This window comes from Microtus pennsylvanicus, chromosome 2 (genome assembly GCF_037038515.1).
Source record: "Microtus pennsylvanicus isolate mMicPen1 chromosome 2, mMicPen1.hap1, whole genome shotgun sequence".
NCBI lineage: Eukaryota > Metazoa > Chordata > Mammalia > Rodentia > Cricetidae > Microtus > Microtus pennsylvanicus.
The window spans coordinates 96,789,420-96,803,639 of NC_134580.1; the positions used below are offsets into that span (position 1 = coordinate 96,789,420).

Below are 14,220 nucleotides of genomic sequence, written 5' to 3' on the forward strand. Positions count from 1 at the left end.
ATAGCGGGCCAGGGATCTCCCGAACTGCCCTTCAAGTGCTCTGCATTCAGTGTCTCCAATGGTCCTCAATCTCCCCATGTTATTTCAATAAAAGTTCAATGTTGGACAATTCAATTCCAGCTGGGGCCTACCCTCCAATGGGGGGGTGGGCAGGCAGACAGGGTGCAATCGAAGGAAGAGAGTCTCTCTCTGGGGTAGGAGTAAGGTCAAGAGGAACAGATTCAGGGGTGGAGAGAAAATGTTCGAGGTCAGAGAATGCTACAGCTGGGACAGCAGTATCACCCAGGGGCCTCTGTCAACAGATCAGCCAGTCAGCCCGCAGGAACTTGTAGATTTAGGTGTCTTAAAGTGGGGGAACCAATAAGACAGAGGTATAATGAGCCAACCAACGTGTCGCCAAGACGAAGGGAGTAGAGGGTGAAAAGACCCATAGGCCCCGGACTGAGGGCTGCTTGCTGCTGCCCGGCTGCTCCTCTGTAGTAACTGTTGCTGACTGGGTATTTGGGAACTCTCCAGAAAAATCTGGGGTTTTCTTCTCTTCAGTGGAAACTCCTTTCTGGCCTATACTTCTCCTTTTCTGCAGAAGTACCCTACTTTCACGATCATCTCAAAAACATTGGAAATCGCCATGAACGCCTGATCCTTGCATCTCAGTCACCTGAGAAGCTGAGATATAGGCTTGTACCACCAAGTACCACCTTTAGCCCCAGGGAAGCAAGCAAGGGCTTAGCCTTGTTGTATTCTGTGTTATATTATAGTTTACAGGACATATGGCTACCCTGAATGAAAGAATGAATGGGATACTTCCAAGATACTTTAAAAGAAGCTGGTCAAAGTTAAGAAGTCGTAGAGGTTAAAGGTCTTGCTGGGGAAAAGGGGGGCAGTGCTAAACCAGTGTAGGTGTAAGAGATAAAATGAGAACTAGAATCTAACTTTTTTAAATTCAGGGGTTCTATGGGAAACAGTTGGGTGAGAGTGGCCTGAAGATCCCTGGACAGGTGTGAGACTTAGGGCAGACAACAAGACTTGGCAACCCAAGAACTGGGTCAGTCACGTGCTCAAAGACATAACACTCAAAACATCAAAGAAACCCTTGTTCTTAAGGTGTCCCTCGCTGGTCTTAGAGAAGAAACTCAGAGCGAATCTGAAGAGAATTCTTAGCGTCCGAGCCTGCTGCAGCGCCTGAAAAGCCATTGAGACTAGCACCTCAACCCAGGAACTACAACTCCCATTATGCACAGCGCAGCGCGAGTTTAGACCCGGGATAAACTACAATCCCCAGAATGCTTTGGAAGAGGGAGCGCGGAGCGTGGCTACGTCTACAATGAGGGACCGTTAAATTTGAAACTTGGCGGCTTAGGCTTGATGGGGCGTGAGGTGGAGGCTTTGGGAAGGAGTTGGGTGCTTGTTTCATTCAGTCTAGGAGCACGGGGAGACGGTCACCGCAACTCCAAGGTCAGCTGAAGGTTGAGGAAGGAACGTCGGACCGTCGGCACCCGGGGGGAAAAGGTCTGCGGACTGGCGAGAGCAAGAACCGGGAATGCAGGATGGCGGCGGCAAGTAAGGAAGAGCTTGCAGCGAGGTGAGGCCCGGAGCCCAGCTGCTGCAGCTGGGTGCTCAGTGGGCGAGGGCAGGATCGCAGAGGTCGGGGAAGAGCAGGCGCTCCCGAGACCCCTTCCTGATGGCTTGGAGCCCTGCTTCCAGCCGCGAGACAACACTTGGAGAGCTTGGAATTTGCCTTGAGCTCTGAGTCTGCTACTTGACTTTGAACATGCGATATGTGGGGGGTCTTGAGATACTAATGCAGTTTGCTGGAGTTCTGGGAGAATTCAAATTACTTATAAAGTAACTGCTTTCAACTAATAGGTGTTTCGTTATGCCAGTAGCAAAGAGATCTAAAAAGCAGAACATTTGCTGGTTTTCCTCATATATAAAATTATAGAACAGTTTTTCTAGTTTAAAACTTAATATGCATTTTAATTATGGAATCCACAATAGCTGGGTCATTTCCATGTCATAAGCTGTTATTCATGCAACAGAATATGTTGATCACCACATGAACATTGAAGGTGGACAATAAAAGACATAAAATTCCAACCCTTGTGAAGCTTACGTTCTGGGGAGGAATGGGGGAAACAATGACTAAGACAGATTTAAAATCAGAAAAATCAGATAGCAATCAGTATTAAAAAGTGTAAAGCCAGAGATGGCAGGTAGCATCGGAGGTGGGATTGGTGCCAGTACAGAAAGGTTTGGATCTGAGGATGTAACTTGGGTAGGGCCCTTGTCCAAGATACACAAAGCCTTGGATTTGTTCCCTAGCACTGATAGGGAAAAAAAAGATTTATTTATTTATTTTGTATACAATATTCTGTCTGTGTGTATGCCTGCCGGCCAGAAGAGGGCACCAGACCCGATTACAGATGATTGTGAGCCACCATGTTGTTGCTGGGAATTGAACTCAGGACCTTTGGAAGAGCAGGCAATGCTCTTAACCACTGAGCCATCTCTCCAGCCCCGGGAAAAAAGATTTGAACAGACTCCACACTAAAGAGATGGTATTTGGGTCAAAACTAGAACTAGTCATGGACACGGGTTTGGAGATAGAGGTGATTGCTAGCTACCAAGACTGGGGACCTCAGGCCCTCAGTTTGGTCCCCACATGGTGGAAGGAGAGAGCCAACTCTGAAAAGTTGTCCTTTGACCTCCACATACTTGCTGTGGTGCACACACACACACACACACACACACACGTAAATAAATAAGCTTTTTTTTTTTTTAGGTTTTTTTTCGAGACAGGGTTTCTCTGTTGCTTTGGTGCCTGTCCTGGAACTAGCTCATGTAGACCAGGCTGGCCTCGAACTCACAGAGATCCGCCTGCCTCTGCCTCCCGAGTGCCATTCTTTTTTAAAGCTAGTCATGTACATATATTGTAGTAATTTAGGAAGGGAAGCTGCTGCTGGCATGGTCATTGTCCCCGGAACACTGTCCTCAGCGAGTATGGGGCGATGTCAAGGTGAATATGCCAACACAGTAATGGCTGGGCTTTCCATTTTGATTGTAATGGAAAAATCACAAGGAGAGTTTTTAGCAAAACAATCATCTGACTTCCGCTTAAGTGGGATTTATTTATTGGTTTGCAGTGTTGATAGCAGAAACGGGGAAAAACAGAAAAAGGTGGAGACCCACAAACCTGTGAAAACCTAGAGAAAGGGGTTGCTGAGCAAGATTGAAAACAGTGGATATCTTTAGAATTGGTAGATTTCTGGATTTTTTTTTCCTTTTTTTTTTTTTTTAAGACAGGGTTTCACTACACACTACATAGCCCTAGCTGGCCTCCTAAGTGCTGGAACTAAAGGCTTGGGCCACCATGCCTGGCTTCTATTTTCCCGTTTTGTTTGTTTGTTTACTTATTTTTTGAAACAGGGTTTCTTTGTATAATCCTGGCTGCCCTGGAACTCTGTAGACCAGGCTGGCCTCAAACTCACAGAGATCCACCTGCCTCTGCCTCCCGAGTGCTGGGATTAAAGGTGTGCACCACCACCACCCGGCTTATTTCTGTTTTAAATTGAAAGTTAAAACATGACATATTAGTCTGACTAACACTAATTTTGAATAAAACTAGATTGTTTCCTGTTAGACATAAAACTTTCTAGCTTAAAAAAAAGTCCACTTGGCTGGGCAGTGGTGGCGCATGCCTTTAATCCCAGCACTCGGGAGGCAGAGGCAGGCGGATCTCTGTGAGTTCGAGGCCAGCCTGGTCTACAAGAGCTAGTTCCAGGACAGGCTCCAAAACCACAGAGAAACTCTGTCTCGAAAAACCAAAAAAAAAAAAAAGTCCACTTTGCTAACTACATGATGATTTTACAAATTATTTTTTCTGGCTTTAAATTTATTCATATAATATTATCAACAGCTCCCCCAAGTTCTCACTTCCATTAGGTATAAACTTGGAAACCAGGTAGTAGGCTCAGAAGCTGAAGAGTGTGATAATGCTACCAGGGTTCCAACTCCCTGTGTCCAACTGAAGGTCAGAAAAGCTCACCTGTCCAAACATGGTGACAGTCTAGTACTGCAACAGTGTTGGTCTCAGGGCTGCTCTGTTCCTTGTTCACAGTGAAGCCATGTGCCTGGAGGGAGATGAGTGGGAGCTGAGTAAAGAAAACGTACAACCCTTGCGGCATGGCCGGATCATGTCCACACTTCAGGGGGCTCTGGCACAGCAGGAGTCGGCCTGCAACAGGACTCTTCTGCAGCAGAAGCGGTATGTAGTAGCGTAGCACGTAGTGAGCGGTTTGGGTCCAACCACAGGGTCTCTTTGTAGCACTGGCTGTCCTGGAACCTACTCCTGTAGACCAGGCTAGCTTTGAACTCACTGAGATGCCTGCCCCTGCCTCCCAAGTGCTGGGATTAAAGGCGTGCGCCACCACCGCCTGGCGATTGCAAGCTTTTTAATTGCATGAGATGGTGTTTATTCCAGGTTAAAATGTAGTGTGTAACCATACTCGTTGCTTTAGGTCTTTGAAAACTGTGTTTTTATGACTATGCTTTAGAGACATAATAGTATTCTGTTCTCGTTTTGGGTTTTTTGTTTTGTTTTGGTTTTTTGAGACAGGGTTACTCTGTATGTAGTATGTAGTTCCAGGCTGGCTTTGAACTCAGAGAGATCTGTCTGCCTCTGACTAACAAGTGCTAGGATTACAGCATTTGCCCAGTGGTATTTTATTTTTAATGCTTGTTTCTGGCGCCTGCAACTTGATCTTGTCCTTACTTCTCTACTGTCTTGACTGGTGCTGGCTCCCTGATGTGTTTCATCCCAATCTCTGCCCTCAGCTGTGTTTCCCAGCTACCGTTGACAGCTCTTGCCTTCTCAATGGCTATTCCCCGAATCAGGTGTAGATAGTCCCAAACTTCAGAAGATTCAGCTTATGGTTTTATGTGGCTGTGGGAATGATCCTCATTCGGTAGAAAGCATACTTTGAATTTTGGTCTTTTCAAGGAGGAAGGATACTCAATAAGATTGCTCTGAAATGCTGGGCGGTCACAGAGAGGGGGGTACCCTGCATCTCTGAGAGACTGAGCCGTGTTGCTAACTTGTGGTATTTGGTAGGATAAATGTATTTAATGCACTGTTACCAAGGGTACTTTTTTCTTTTCCTTTGGGTTTTATTTATTTATTGTTTGTTTTTGGTCGGGCTTTTTCATCAGGACCGCTGGTTCCTCAATAATGACACAGAGACTTATTAATTGTAAAAGCTCAGCCATAGCTTAGGCTTGTTACTGACGAGCTCGTACAAACATTTCTCTTAGTCTGCGTGTCTTGTGACTTTACCTCTTGTCTTGTCTTGCTTCCTTTGCATCTCCTGGCTACTCCATCTTTCTTTTTCCTAGTGTCCTGTGTCTGGCTGTCCTGCCTGTACCTCCTGCTGTTTAGCTTTTTATTAAACCATTAAGAAGGCACCTTGGCAAAGACATATCTTCACAGTGTACAAAAAGATTATCACATAACTATTGGTTGATTGATTGAGACAGGATTTTTCTGTGTAGCCCTGGCTGTCCTGGGAACTCACTCTGTAGACCAGGCTGGCCTCAGATTTACAGTGATCTGTAAAGTGCTGGGATTAAAGGTGCGCACCACAACTGCCAGGCTACTTAGTTTATTTTCAACGGTGACAGGTTTATCTGGATGTAATTCTGTTGTCAGATAACAAATGTCTTCACTCCCAAACGACCCTCCTTTTTCTACTTCCCCATTTTGGTTAACGCTACAAAAACTCTTCTGAAGGACTTATTCATTGCTCTCTGATTCCCTTTTTGTTAAAAAAATTGTTTTCAATTATTTTTTCTTTTGTTTTCATATGTGAGTATGTGTGTGTGAGTACAAGTTCCCAGGGAGGTCAGAAAGGGCTTTGATCCCTGTGAGCTGGAGCTGTAGGCTGCTGTGAGCTGCCCAGCATGGGTACACTCTGCTCTGCTAGAACAGCCAGCGTGCTTTCTTAACCCCTGAGCCTCCTGAGCCAGCCCTTCAGCCTTCTCTCTCTCTCTGCAATGGCTCCAGGGCCTCCTGAGTACCGAGCCCACATTTTACCATTGAGGCACCCGCAGCACTGACATCCCTGCGGAGGATGTAGTTGGAGGGAAGGCTTGGATTCTAAAGTGTGCTAGTAAAGCGGTGCATTCGTCCTAGCGCCTGACTCTCTCCTCTCTCACTCTCCCCTCCGAGAAGCACCTGCTGATGAGAAGTCTGTCAAAGCCACTTTGCTACTCTGGAGTTTTGTTGTTTGTTTGGGGCAGGGCCTTGCTCTGTAGCCTAGGCTGGCTTTAACTTGTGGTCACCTCCTGCAGTCTCCCAGGTGATGGACTTGCAGGTGTGTGTCAGCATGCTCAGTTTATTGTAGAATTTTTTATAAATAGGATGGTAGTTGGGTTTTTTTTGTGTGTGTGTATGTGTGTTTGTTTTACTCTTTTGGCTCTTTACTCTTTGGGGGCCTGCCCCTCAGCTCCTCAATAATCACACACGGAAATTTATTTTTTCTTGAATATCCAGCCTTTGCTTGGCTTGTTTCTAGCCAGCTTTTCTTTTTTCTTTTCTTTTCTTTTTTTTTCAAGACAGGGTTTTTCTGTACCTTTGGAGCCTGTCCTGGAACTAACTTGTGTAGTTATGCTGGCCTCAAACTCACAGAGATCCGCCTGCCTCTGCCTCCCGAGTGCTGGGATTAAAGGCGTGCGCCACCACCGCCCTGCTCCTACCCCTATTTTTACTTCTTAAAACCTTTACTGGAGCCCAGCCTGGTCAACTCAGTAAACAACAAAATGTAATGATTTTCCAAATTATTCTATTATTAATAAAAACTTGGGAGACAGATAGTAGGGTATGAACCTGGTAGATTCAAAAAGCCACAGAGAAAAGCCAAGCTGACCCTCCTCTTTGCTTTTCCAAGATCCAAAAAGGCCCAAAAAACTCTGGTTCATTCTGGTCAGCTTAGCCTGAACTCCGTCCTCTGGGTCAAGGTTGAGTTTATTAGCAGTTTTGGTGGATGGTCTACAAATCTGCAACAACAAAACACCTTTACTATCTGTTCTTGGCAAGTACCATGCCTATTTTGTATTATTGATTTTTTTTTTCACTTTTATACTTTGGTTTTTTTATTAGGAGTATATTGTTTTGTGTCAAACTGTTTTGACACAAACTGTTTTGTTTGTTTATCTATTGATTTGAGGCAAGACTTCACCAAATATCCTAGGCTATTTTTGAACTTACTGTGGTAGCCCAGACGGGCCCTGAATTTACAGGATTTTGGTCTCAGCGGCTATTGTGCTACAATTACAGATATATGCCATTTGGCTATTTTATTATTAGATGACTTCTCTGTGTAGTCCTGGCTGTCGTGGAACTCGCTCTATAGATGATGCTGGCCACAAACTCAGGTATCTGCCTGCCTCTGCCACCCAATGCTGGGATTAAAGGCACGTATCACTGCACTCAGCTTAGCATTTTCTTTATAATAATTATTGTGTATATTTTTTATTACTTGATGTTTTGATACATGTCTATATTTTAGTCTTTTTCATACTCCCCCTTTGCCTTTTCTTATCCCCTCTAACTCTTGCTGAGCTTCCTTTTCTTCCCAATAAGATCATTCTTGTTTTCATGTTTCTGCTGTGTTGTGTTGTGTTGTGTTGTGTGTGTGTGAGAGAGAGAGAGAGAGAGAGACAGAGAGAGAGAGAGAGAAAGCGAGCGCTCCATTGAGTTGAATTAGGGTTGGTTGCTTCCATGAATTGTGGGCCCATGGGTAACCTAGTGAGTCTACCCCTAAAAACCATGATTTGATCCTCCAGCAACCATTAGCTGCCTGTGAGGACTCATGAGCCCTTTCTCACCCAGGGTTGAATGTCACTGGGCCTCATCATGGTTTTACTTTGTTTTGTTTTGTTTTGTTTTTTTAGTATTATTTATGTGTGGAGGTCAGAAGACAACTTGCAGGAATCTGTTCTCTTCTTCTCTGGAGTTCTAGGGACCCGACTCCTGTCCTCAGGGTTGGCAGTGAGTGCGTTTACAAACCATTGAGCATCTCACTGGCCAGTGGGCATTCTCTTGTCTTGTGCACACAACCACCACTGCTGTGTTGGTTGCGATAGTCGTGCCATGGCCAGGAAACATTTTATGATGCTTTTCTTCATTCTCCATCCCTTAGCATCTTCCCACCCTCTCTTCTGTGTTGTCCTGAGCCTGGGAGGGGGTGGTGCAGATGCGGTTGAGGCTGAGCAGTTGCATTCCCTGGTTCTCAGCTCTTTGCCTGGCTAGGGGTCTGTCTTTACTGTCCCCCCACAACAGGCTTCGCTAACCAAAGCTGATGCATAGTCCCTCGTGGGCTTCTGTCCTTACATGCATGTTCCCACACAGAAACACTATTAAAAATAAATCTTTATTTAAATTGATTTTATTTATCTCTACATTTTTCTCTGCTCCCCTCCCTTTCTCTCCCCTCCTCTTCAACCCTCTCCCATGCTTCCAATTTACTCGGGAGAGCTTGTCTTCTACTTCCCATGTAGATTAGATCCATGTATGTCTCTCTTAGGGTCCTCATTGTTGTCTAGGTTCTCTTGGATTGTGATTTGTAGACTGGTTTTCTTTGCTTTATGTTTAAAAATCACTTATGAGTGAGTACATGTCATAATTGTCTTTCTGAGTCTGGGTTACCTCACTCAATATGGTGTTTTCTAGATCTATCCATTTGCCTGAAAATTTCAAGATGTCATTACTTTTTTCTGCTGTGTAGTACTCCATTGTATAAATGTATCACATTTTCCTAAAAATAAATCTTTAAAAATATAAACAAACCTAATAGGTAGTATTATGATCCCATTTTATAGGTGAAGAAATTTAAAACAGCAAAGTAATTGTCATTGTTTAAATTAATGAATGCTGGGATTAGAGGAGGCCTGCAACACCACACCTAGCTTAGAATATTAATTTTTTTTTTGAGACAGAGTTTCTCTGTGTAGCCCTGGCTGTCCTGGAACTAGCTCTTGTAGACCAGGTTGGCCTTGAACTCAGAGATCCGCCTGCCTCTGCCTCCCAAATGCTGGGATTAAAGGCATGTGCCACCACCGCCCGACAATTATTTCTATTTTTATATGTTTAAGATTTTTTATTAGTTTTTATTGAGGTATTTGTATATGTGGCTGTGTACAAGTGGGCGCAGGTGTCTGTTAAGGCCAGGGGCTTCAGATCCCTATAACCTGGAGTTCAAGGTGATTGTGGTACACCCTTTTTGGGTGCTCTCTAAGAGCCCTGTTTTTTTGAAAGATTCTATTTTTGGAAGGGTGGGACTGGAGAGAGATGACTCAGTGGTTCAAAGCACTGTTCCTGTAGAGGATTCAGATTTGGTGCCCAGCCCTCTTGGTGGCTCACAGCCAACTGTACTTCTTTCACATTCTCTTGTAGCCTCCTTGGGCACTGCACACTTGTAGCAGACATATATACATTCAGGCAAACACTCGAATACATAAAATAAAGCTGTAGATAGTTGAGAGACTCCTGATGCAGGTGCTTGGAAACTTGGGTAGTCTGCAAGAGCAAGCAGCACACACTTACCTCCAATTAGTAAAAGCTATTTGGGAACGATTAGAAGGTGTGTCCTTTTTGGGGGAACAGCATCACTGGGGGTGGGCTTTAAAGTTTTAAAAGTGTGGCGCTGGCCTGCTGCCACACTCCCTGCCACGATGGCAGTGGACTCTAAATCATCTGAAACTGTAAGCCACACCCCCAATAAGCTCTTCCTTCTCTAGGTCATGGTGTTTCACCACAGCAGCAGAAAGTGACTGAGACAGCACTCTTACCTGCTGAGCCCTCTCTCCAGCCCAAACAGCATTCCATAATTGATTTGCTGTGATTGTTTTGTTTTGTTTTTTTGAACTGGCAACTGAGTCTAGGGTCTCTGTACCACTGAACTAAACCCCCAATCTAACCTCTAGGATAGTTGTTTAGATCAATTTGAAGCACTTGAGGGGTGACTAGAAATGAGCTCTGCCAGCTGTGTGTGCTAACATGGTCTATTTCAATTCCAGGATGTTTGAATCCGAAATCCGCTTTTACTCTGGAAGTGACCCTCTGTGTGTGTGGGACCGGTGAGTATTGTAAGTGGAAGGAGCAACAGAGGCATTCATAGGTGAATCTTTTGGGCCTTGTTTCTCAAACTGAGGGCTATGGAGTGGTGAACAGAGCAGAAAGTGTTGTCTTGGCGAGGCAGACTTCGGAACAGCCACAGTGGTTTTCTGAGGTGTTTGTTTCGCAGGGCTGTGCGTAGAGCCCAGGACTTTACACATGCCAAGAAAGAAGGGCTGTAGTGCTGAGTTAAGTTCAGTTTCCCTGAGGGCTTTAAGACTGGAGTATGACACAACTTTGAGGTGCGTCTGTCATCATTTTCCACAGCATTTGTTGCAGTACTTCAAGAGAGTTTGAGAGATGGAGGCTTAGGATTTGTCATTGAGCACTGCTAAAGATACATACTTTGAATATATTCAATAGTTTTTGCTGAAAAATTCAGAATAGAGGGCTAGAACGATGGCTCATCTGTTAAGAAAGAGCACTTGCAGAGAGGATTGGGTTGGCTTCCCAGCTCTCACGTGGCTGCTTTCAACCTTATGGAAGTCCAGTCCCAAGGGATCTGATGCCCTCTTCTGGCCTCTGCTTGCCTTGCACATATGTGGTACACAGGCGCATGCAGACAGAACCCATACACACAAATAATAAAATAAGCAAATCCAGAATGGGTTAGGTGTGGTGGACATGCCTTTAATCCCAGGATTCAGGAAGCAGAGGTGGGCATATCTCTTTGAGTTGAGCGCAACCTGGTCATAGTTGAGTACAGGCCAGCCAGGGCTAAATAAGTCTCTGTCTCAAAACAAAACCAAAAATCCCATTCAGAATGAGACTTAGAACTAGAGCAAAAGTATACATCAATTCAAAAATTTTTCTTTCTCCTCCCATCCAGGTATATTAGCTGGACAGAGCAGAACTATCCTCAAGGGGGAAAGGAGAGTAACATGTCCACGTTACTAGAGCGAGCTATAGAAGCTCTGCATGGAGAGAAGCGTTACTATAGTGACCCCCGCTTTCTCAACCTCTGGCTCAAATTGGTAAGTGTCATCTGAATTCAAAATATTAAATGAGATTTTTCCTATAGAGGTCTTAGGAGTAAACAATTGGAAACTCCAGTAACCAATTGAGCTAGGCATGGTGATCCATAAAATCTCTGCTTGGGAGTCTGAGCCTGGAGAATCACAAGTTGAAGCTATTCCGGTCTACATTGTCAGATCCTGTTTTATAAAACTAGCCAAAAGCCTTGAAAAAATAAAACAGAGGGGCTGGAGAGATGGCTCAGAGGTTAAGAGCACTGACTGCTCTTCCTGAGGTCCTGCGTTCAATTTCCAGCAACCACATGGTGGCTCACAGCCATCTATAATGAAATCTGGTGCCCTCTTTGGGGCAGCAAACATACAGACAGACAGAACACTGTATACATAATAAATAAATAAATAAATCTTTAAAAAAAACAAACAGATGTTAACACTGGTAGAACATCTAAATGCACCATCATTTTATGTTTACTGTTTAAAAGATTTTATTCATTTTTATTCTATGTGTATGAGTGTTTTCCTGCATGTATGTAAGTGTGTTCTTGGAGGGTATTGGATCCCCTGGGTGGCAGGGAAACAAAGTGATAGCTTCATTTTTCTGCCGCCATACCTAAATAATCACACAGAAACTTTATTAAATACAACACTGCTTGGTCAACAGCTTAGGTGTGTTCCTACCTAGCTCTTATGTCTTAAAATAACCCATTTCTGTTTATCTGTGTATCGTCGTGAGGCAGTGCCTGCCGTCTTTCTCCTTCAGCATTTCTCTGACTCCACCTACTCTGGCTTTACTCTGCTAAGCCATTGGCTAAAACAGCTTTATTCATCAACCAATAAAAGCAACGTATATACAGAAGGACATCTCATAACGTTTGTGAGCCTCCCTCTTGGTACTGGGAACCAAACCTGGGTCCTCTGAAGAGCAAATCCTCTTAACCATTGAGCCTGCTCTCTCTAGTTCCAACTCTGTGTTCTGTGAATACCCTAAGCCCAGACCTATTAGTATAAGCCTATAATCCAATTACTTGGGAGGCTGAGGCAGGAGGATCACAGAGCAAAGTTCTGCCTGGGCAATATAATATACTCAAGGCCAGTCCAGGGATGTAAGATTCTTTCTCAAAATCCAGTAAGAGATGAATGGGAGTCCCTTACTGGTGGACCGCTTTTCTAATGCTGCATAGTGGCAGGTTCAAATCCCAGTAGCAGTGAAAAAAATATCAGTTCACAGCGAAGTAGAAATCTTCAAATATGTATGCACACGTGTGCACATCTATGCACACAGGCTCCTTCCTCACAGATAATCAAGCCCTGGTCTAGACAACCATTACATTGAAATGTTCAGCTGTAAAATTACCAGCAGGAACTGGTATATGGAGCAACAAAGCACATAATAAACTACCTTACTTTTTCTTTCTTTGTGAGGGTGTTCACAAGGTATAAATGAAGAATTCCTCATACCACACCTTTCTCTCGCTTTATGAAAAGTTTTTTCTAGTCAGTTATTTTATAAATGATTCCTGTAATCTAGCTAAAAAAAATTGTTACTAGAAAATCAGTATTTTTGGGTAAAGAGGTAAAATTAGTTTGAATGTTTAGAAGTTGGCAAGAAATATTTCACTTTTGAATCTGTTCATCTAGCCATATTGTCTGTTTGTTTGTGTGTTGTTTGAGACAGCTCTGGCTAGCCTGGTACTCATTCTGTAGACCAGGCTGGCCTGGAACTCAGATATCCGCCTGTTTCTTCCTCCCGAGTGCTGGGGTTAAAGGTGTGTGCTGCCGTTGCTCAGCTGCCACATTGTCTTTTTATTTATGTTGTGTCTTAAATGTTCTTGTTCAACACTCTGAGTAATTTGACCTTTATTGGTTATGCTGTATGCAAGAGCATAGGTCACTCAGAAAGCTGCATATATTAAATGGTTGTTAAGCTTTATTTGTGCAATGACGGAACCCAAAATTGATCTTAAACTGACACCACACTAAAGTGAGTTTTCCTAAAGCACCATGAGAAAACAGTACTAATGTAAAGAAAACATTATTTACTGAATTCAATTATGCAAACTTAAACTATGAAACAATTGTTTTTGTTAAAAATGTAAATGGAAGCTGGACAGAATCTGTAAGTACTCAAAAGTTAGCCAATAGGATCCTGAAAAGTTTGAGGCTAGTCTGGTCTAATAGGGAGTTCCAAACCAGAGATACATGGTACAACCCTATCTCCAAAATATAAAATAAAATAAGGTTAAATATTTTTAGATGGGATGTTTGATTTAGTTCACATTTGTCAAATAAAAAATTTAAATGGAGTATTTCGTTTATTCCAGACTAGTCACATAAAACTCTGGCAAGAAACAAGGATATTTGTAGGTAGCAATGCTTTCTACCTTTGTAGGGCTATTTTATTAGAGAAGATAAGTTCGAAACATTGAGTGTAAGTGTAGCAGCATCATTTCAAAAGGCTGCAGATGTAAATTGTTACAGGGAAGGTACAGGAAGACATATAAGGACCTGGTCTAGCATTGCAGGTTAGGAACAGATAGACTCTTGTACAAAGTGTGATGTGCTAAATTTTAGCATTTTAAATTTGTATATTCCTCTTAGAAAGCAACTGATTACTTTGAGCATAATTTGACTTCTAGGGGTTTATTTGTTTCCTTTGTGTCCTATGGTGTATTTTACAAGTGAGCCATCTACTCAGCCTGCTTCAATTATTTTATGGCTGCATAGTGTTAATCAATTGACATTCTCTAATTTGTTAACCAATTTTTCTGTATTTAAACAACTTCTAATTTTCTTCAGAAAATAAATGTTTTTTTAAAAAACTCTATGCATTTTACATTTGTCCCTTAACCTCCTAGAGGGACTAGAAAGGTGGCTTGGTTGTTGAAGTGCTTGCTGTACAAGCAGAAGGCCCTGAGTCCTGATCCCAGGGCTCATGCAAAGCATCTGCAGTCCTAGTGCGGGGGAGTCCCCGAGCTCAGTGTCAGCCAGGCTTGCAGAGCCAGGGAGCTCCAGGTTGAGTGAGAGCCCTTGTTTCAAAAGATACAGTCATTATGGAGGAAGACGCCTGTCTCTACCCCC

The 14,220-nt window shown here is 43.5% G+C and overlaps 1 protein-coding gene across 1 annotated transcript in view; it reads left to right on the top strand.

Annotated features, from left to right (window-relative positions):
- Positions 1-1,334: 1,334 nt before the first annotated feature.
- Bub1b (BUB1 mitotic checkpoint serine/threonine kinase B) overlaps positions 1,335-14,220 on the top strand; it is a 55,823-nt gene continuing 42,937 nt past the window's right edge. Inside the window, exons 1-4 of the mRNA XM_075961773.1 lie at positions 1,335-1,582; positions 4,118-4,264; positions 10,072-10,131; positions 10,998-11,142. Coding sequence (XP_075817888.1) covers positions 1,548-1,582; positions 4,118-4,264; positions 10,072-10,131; positions 10,998-11,142 — 387 coding nt within the window. The 5' untranslated portion in view covers positions 1,335-1,547. The remainder of the gene's footprint in view (positions 1,583-4,117; positions 4,265-10,071; positions 10,132-10,997; positions 11,143-14,220) is intronic.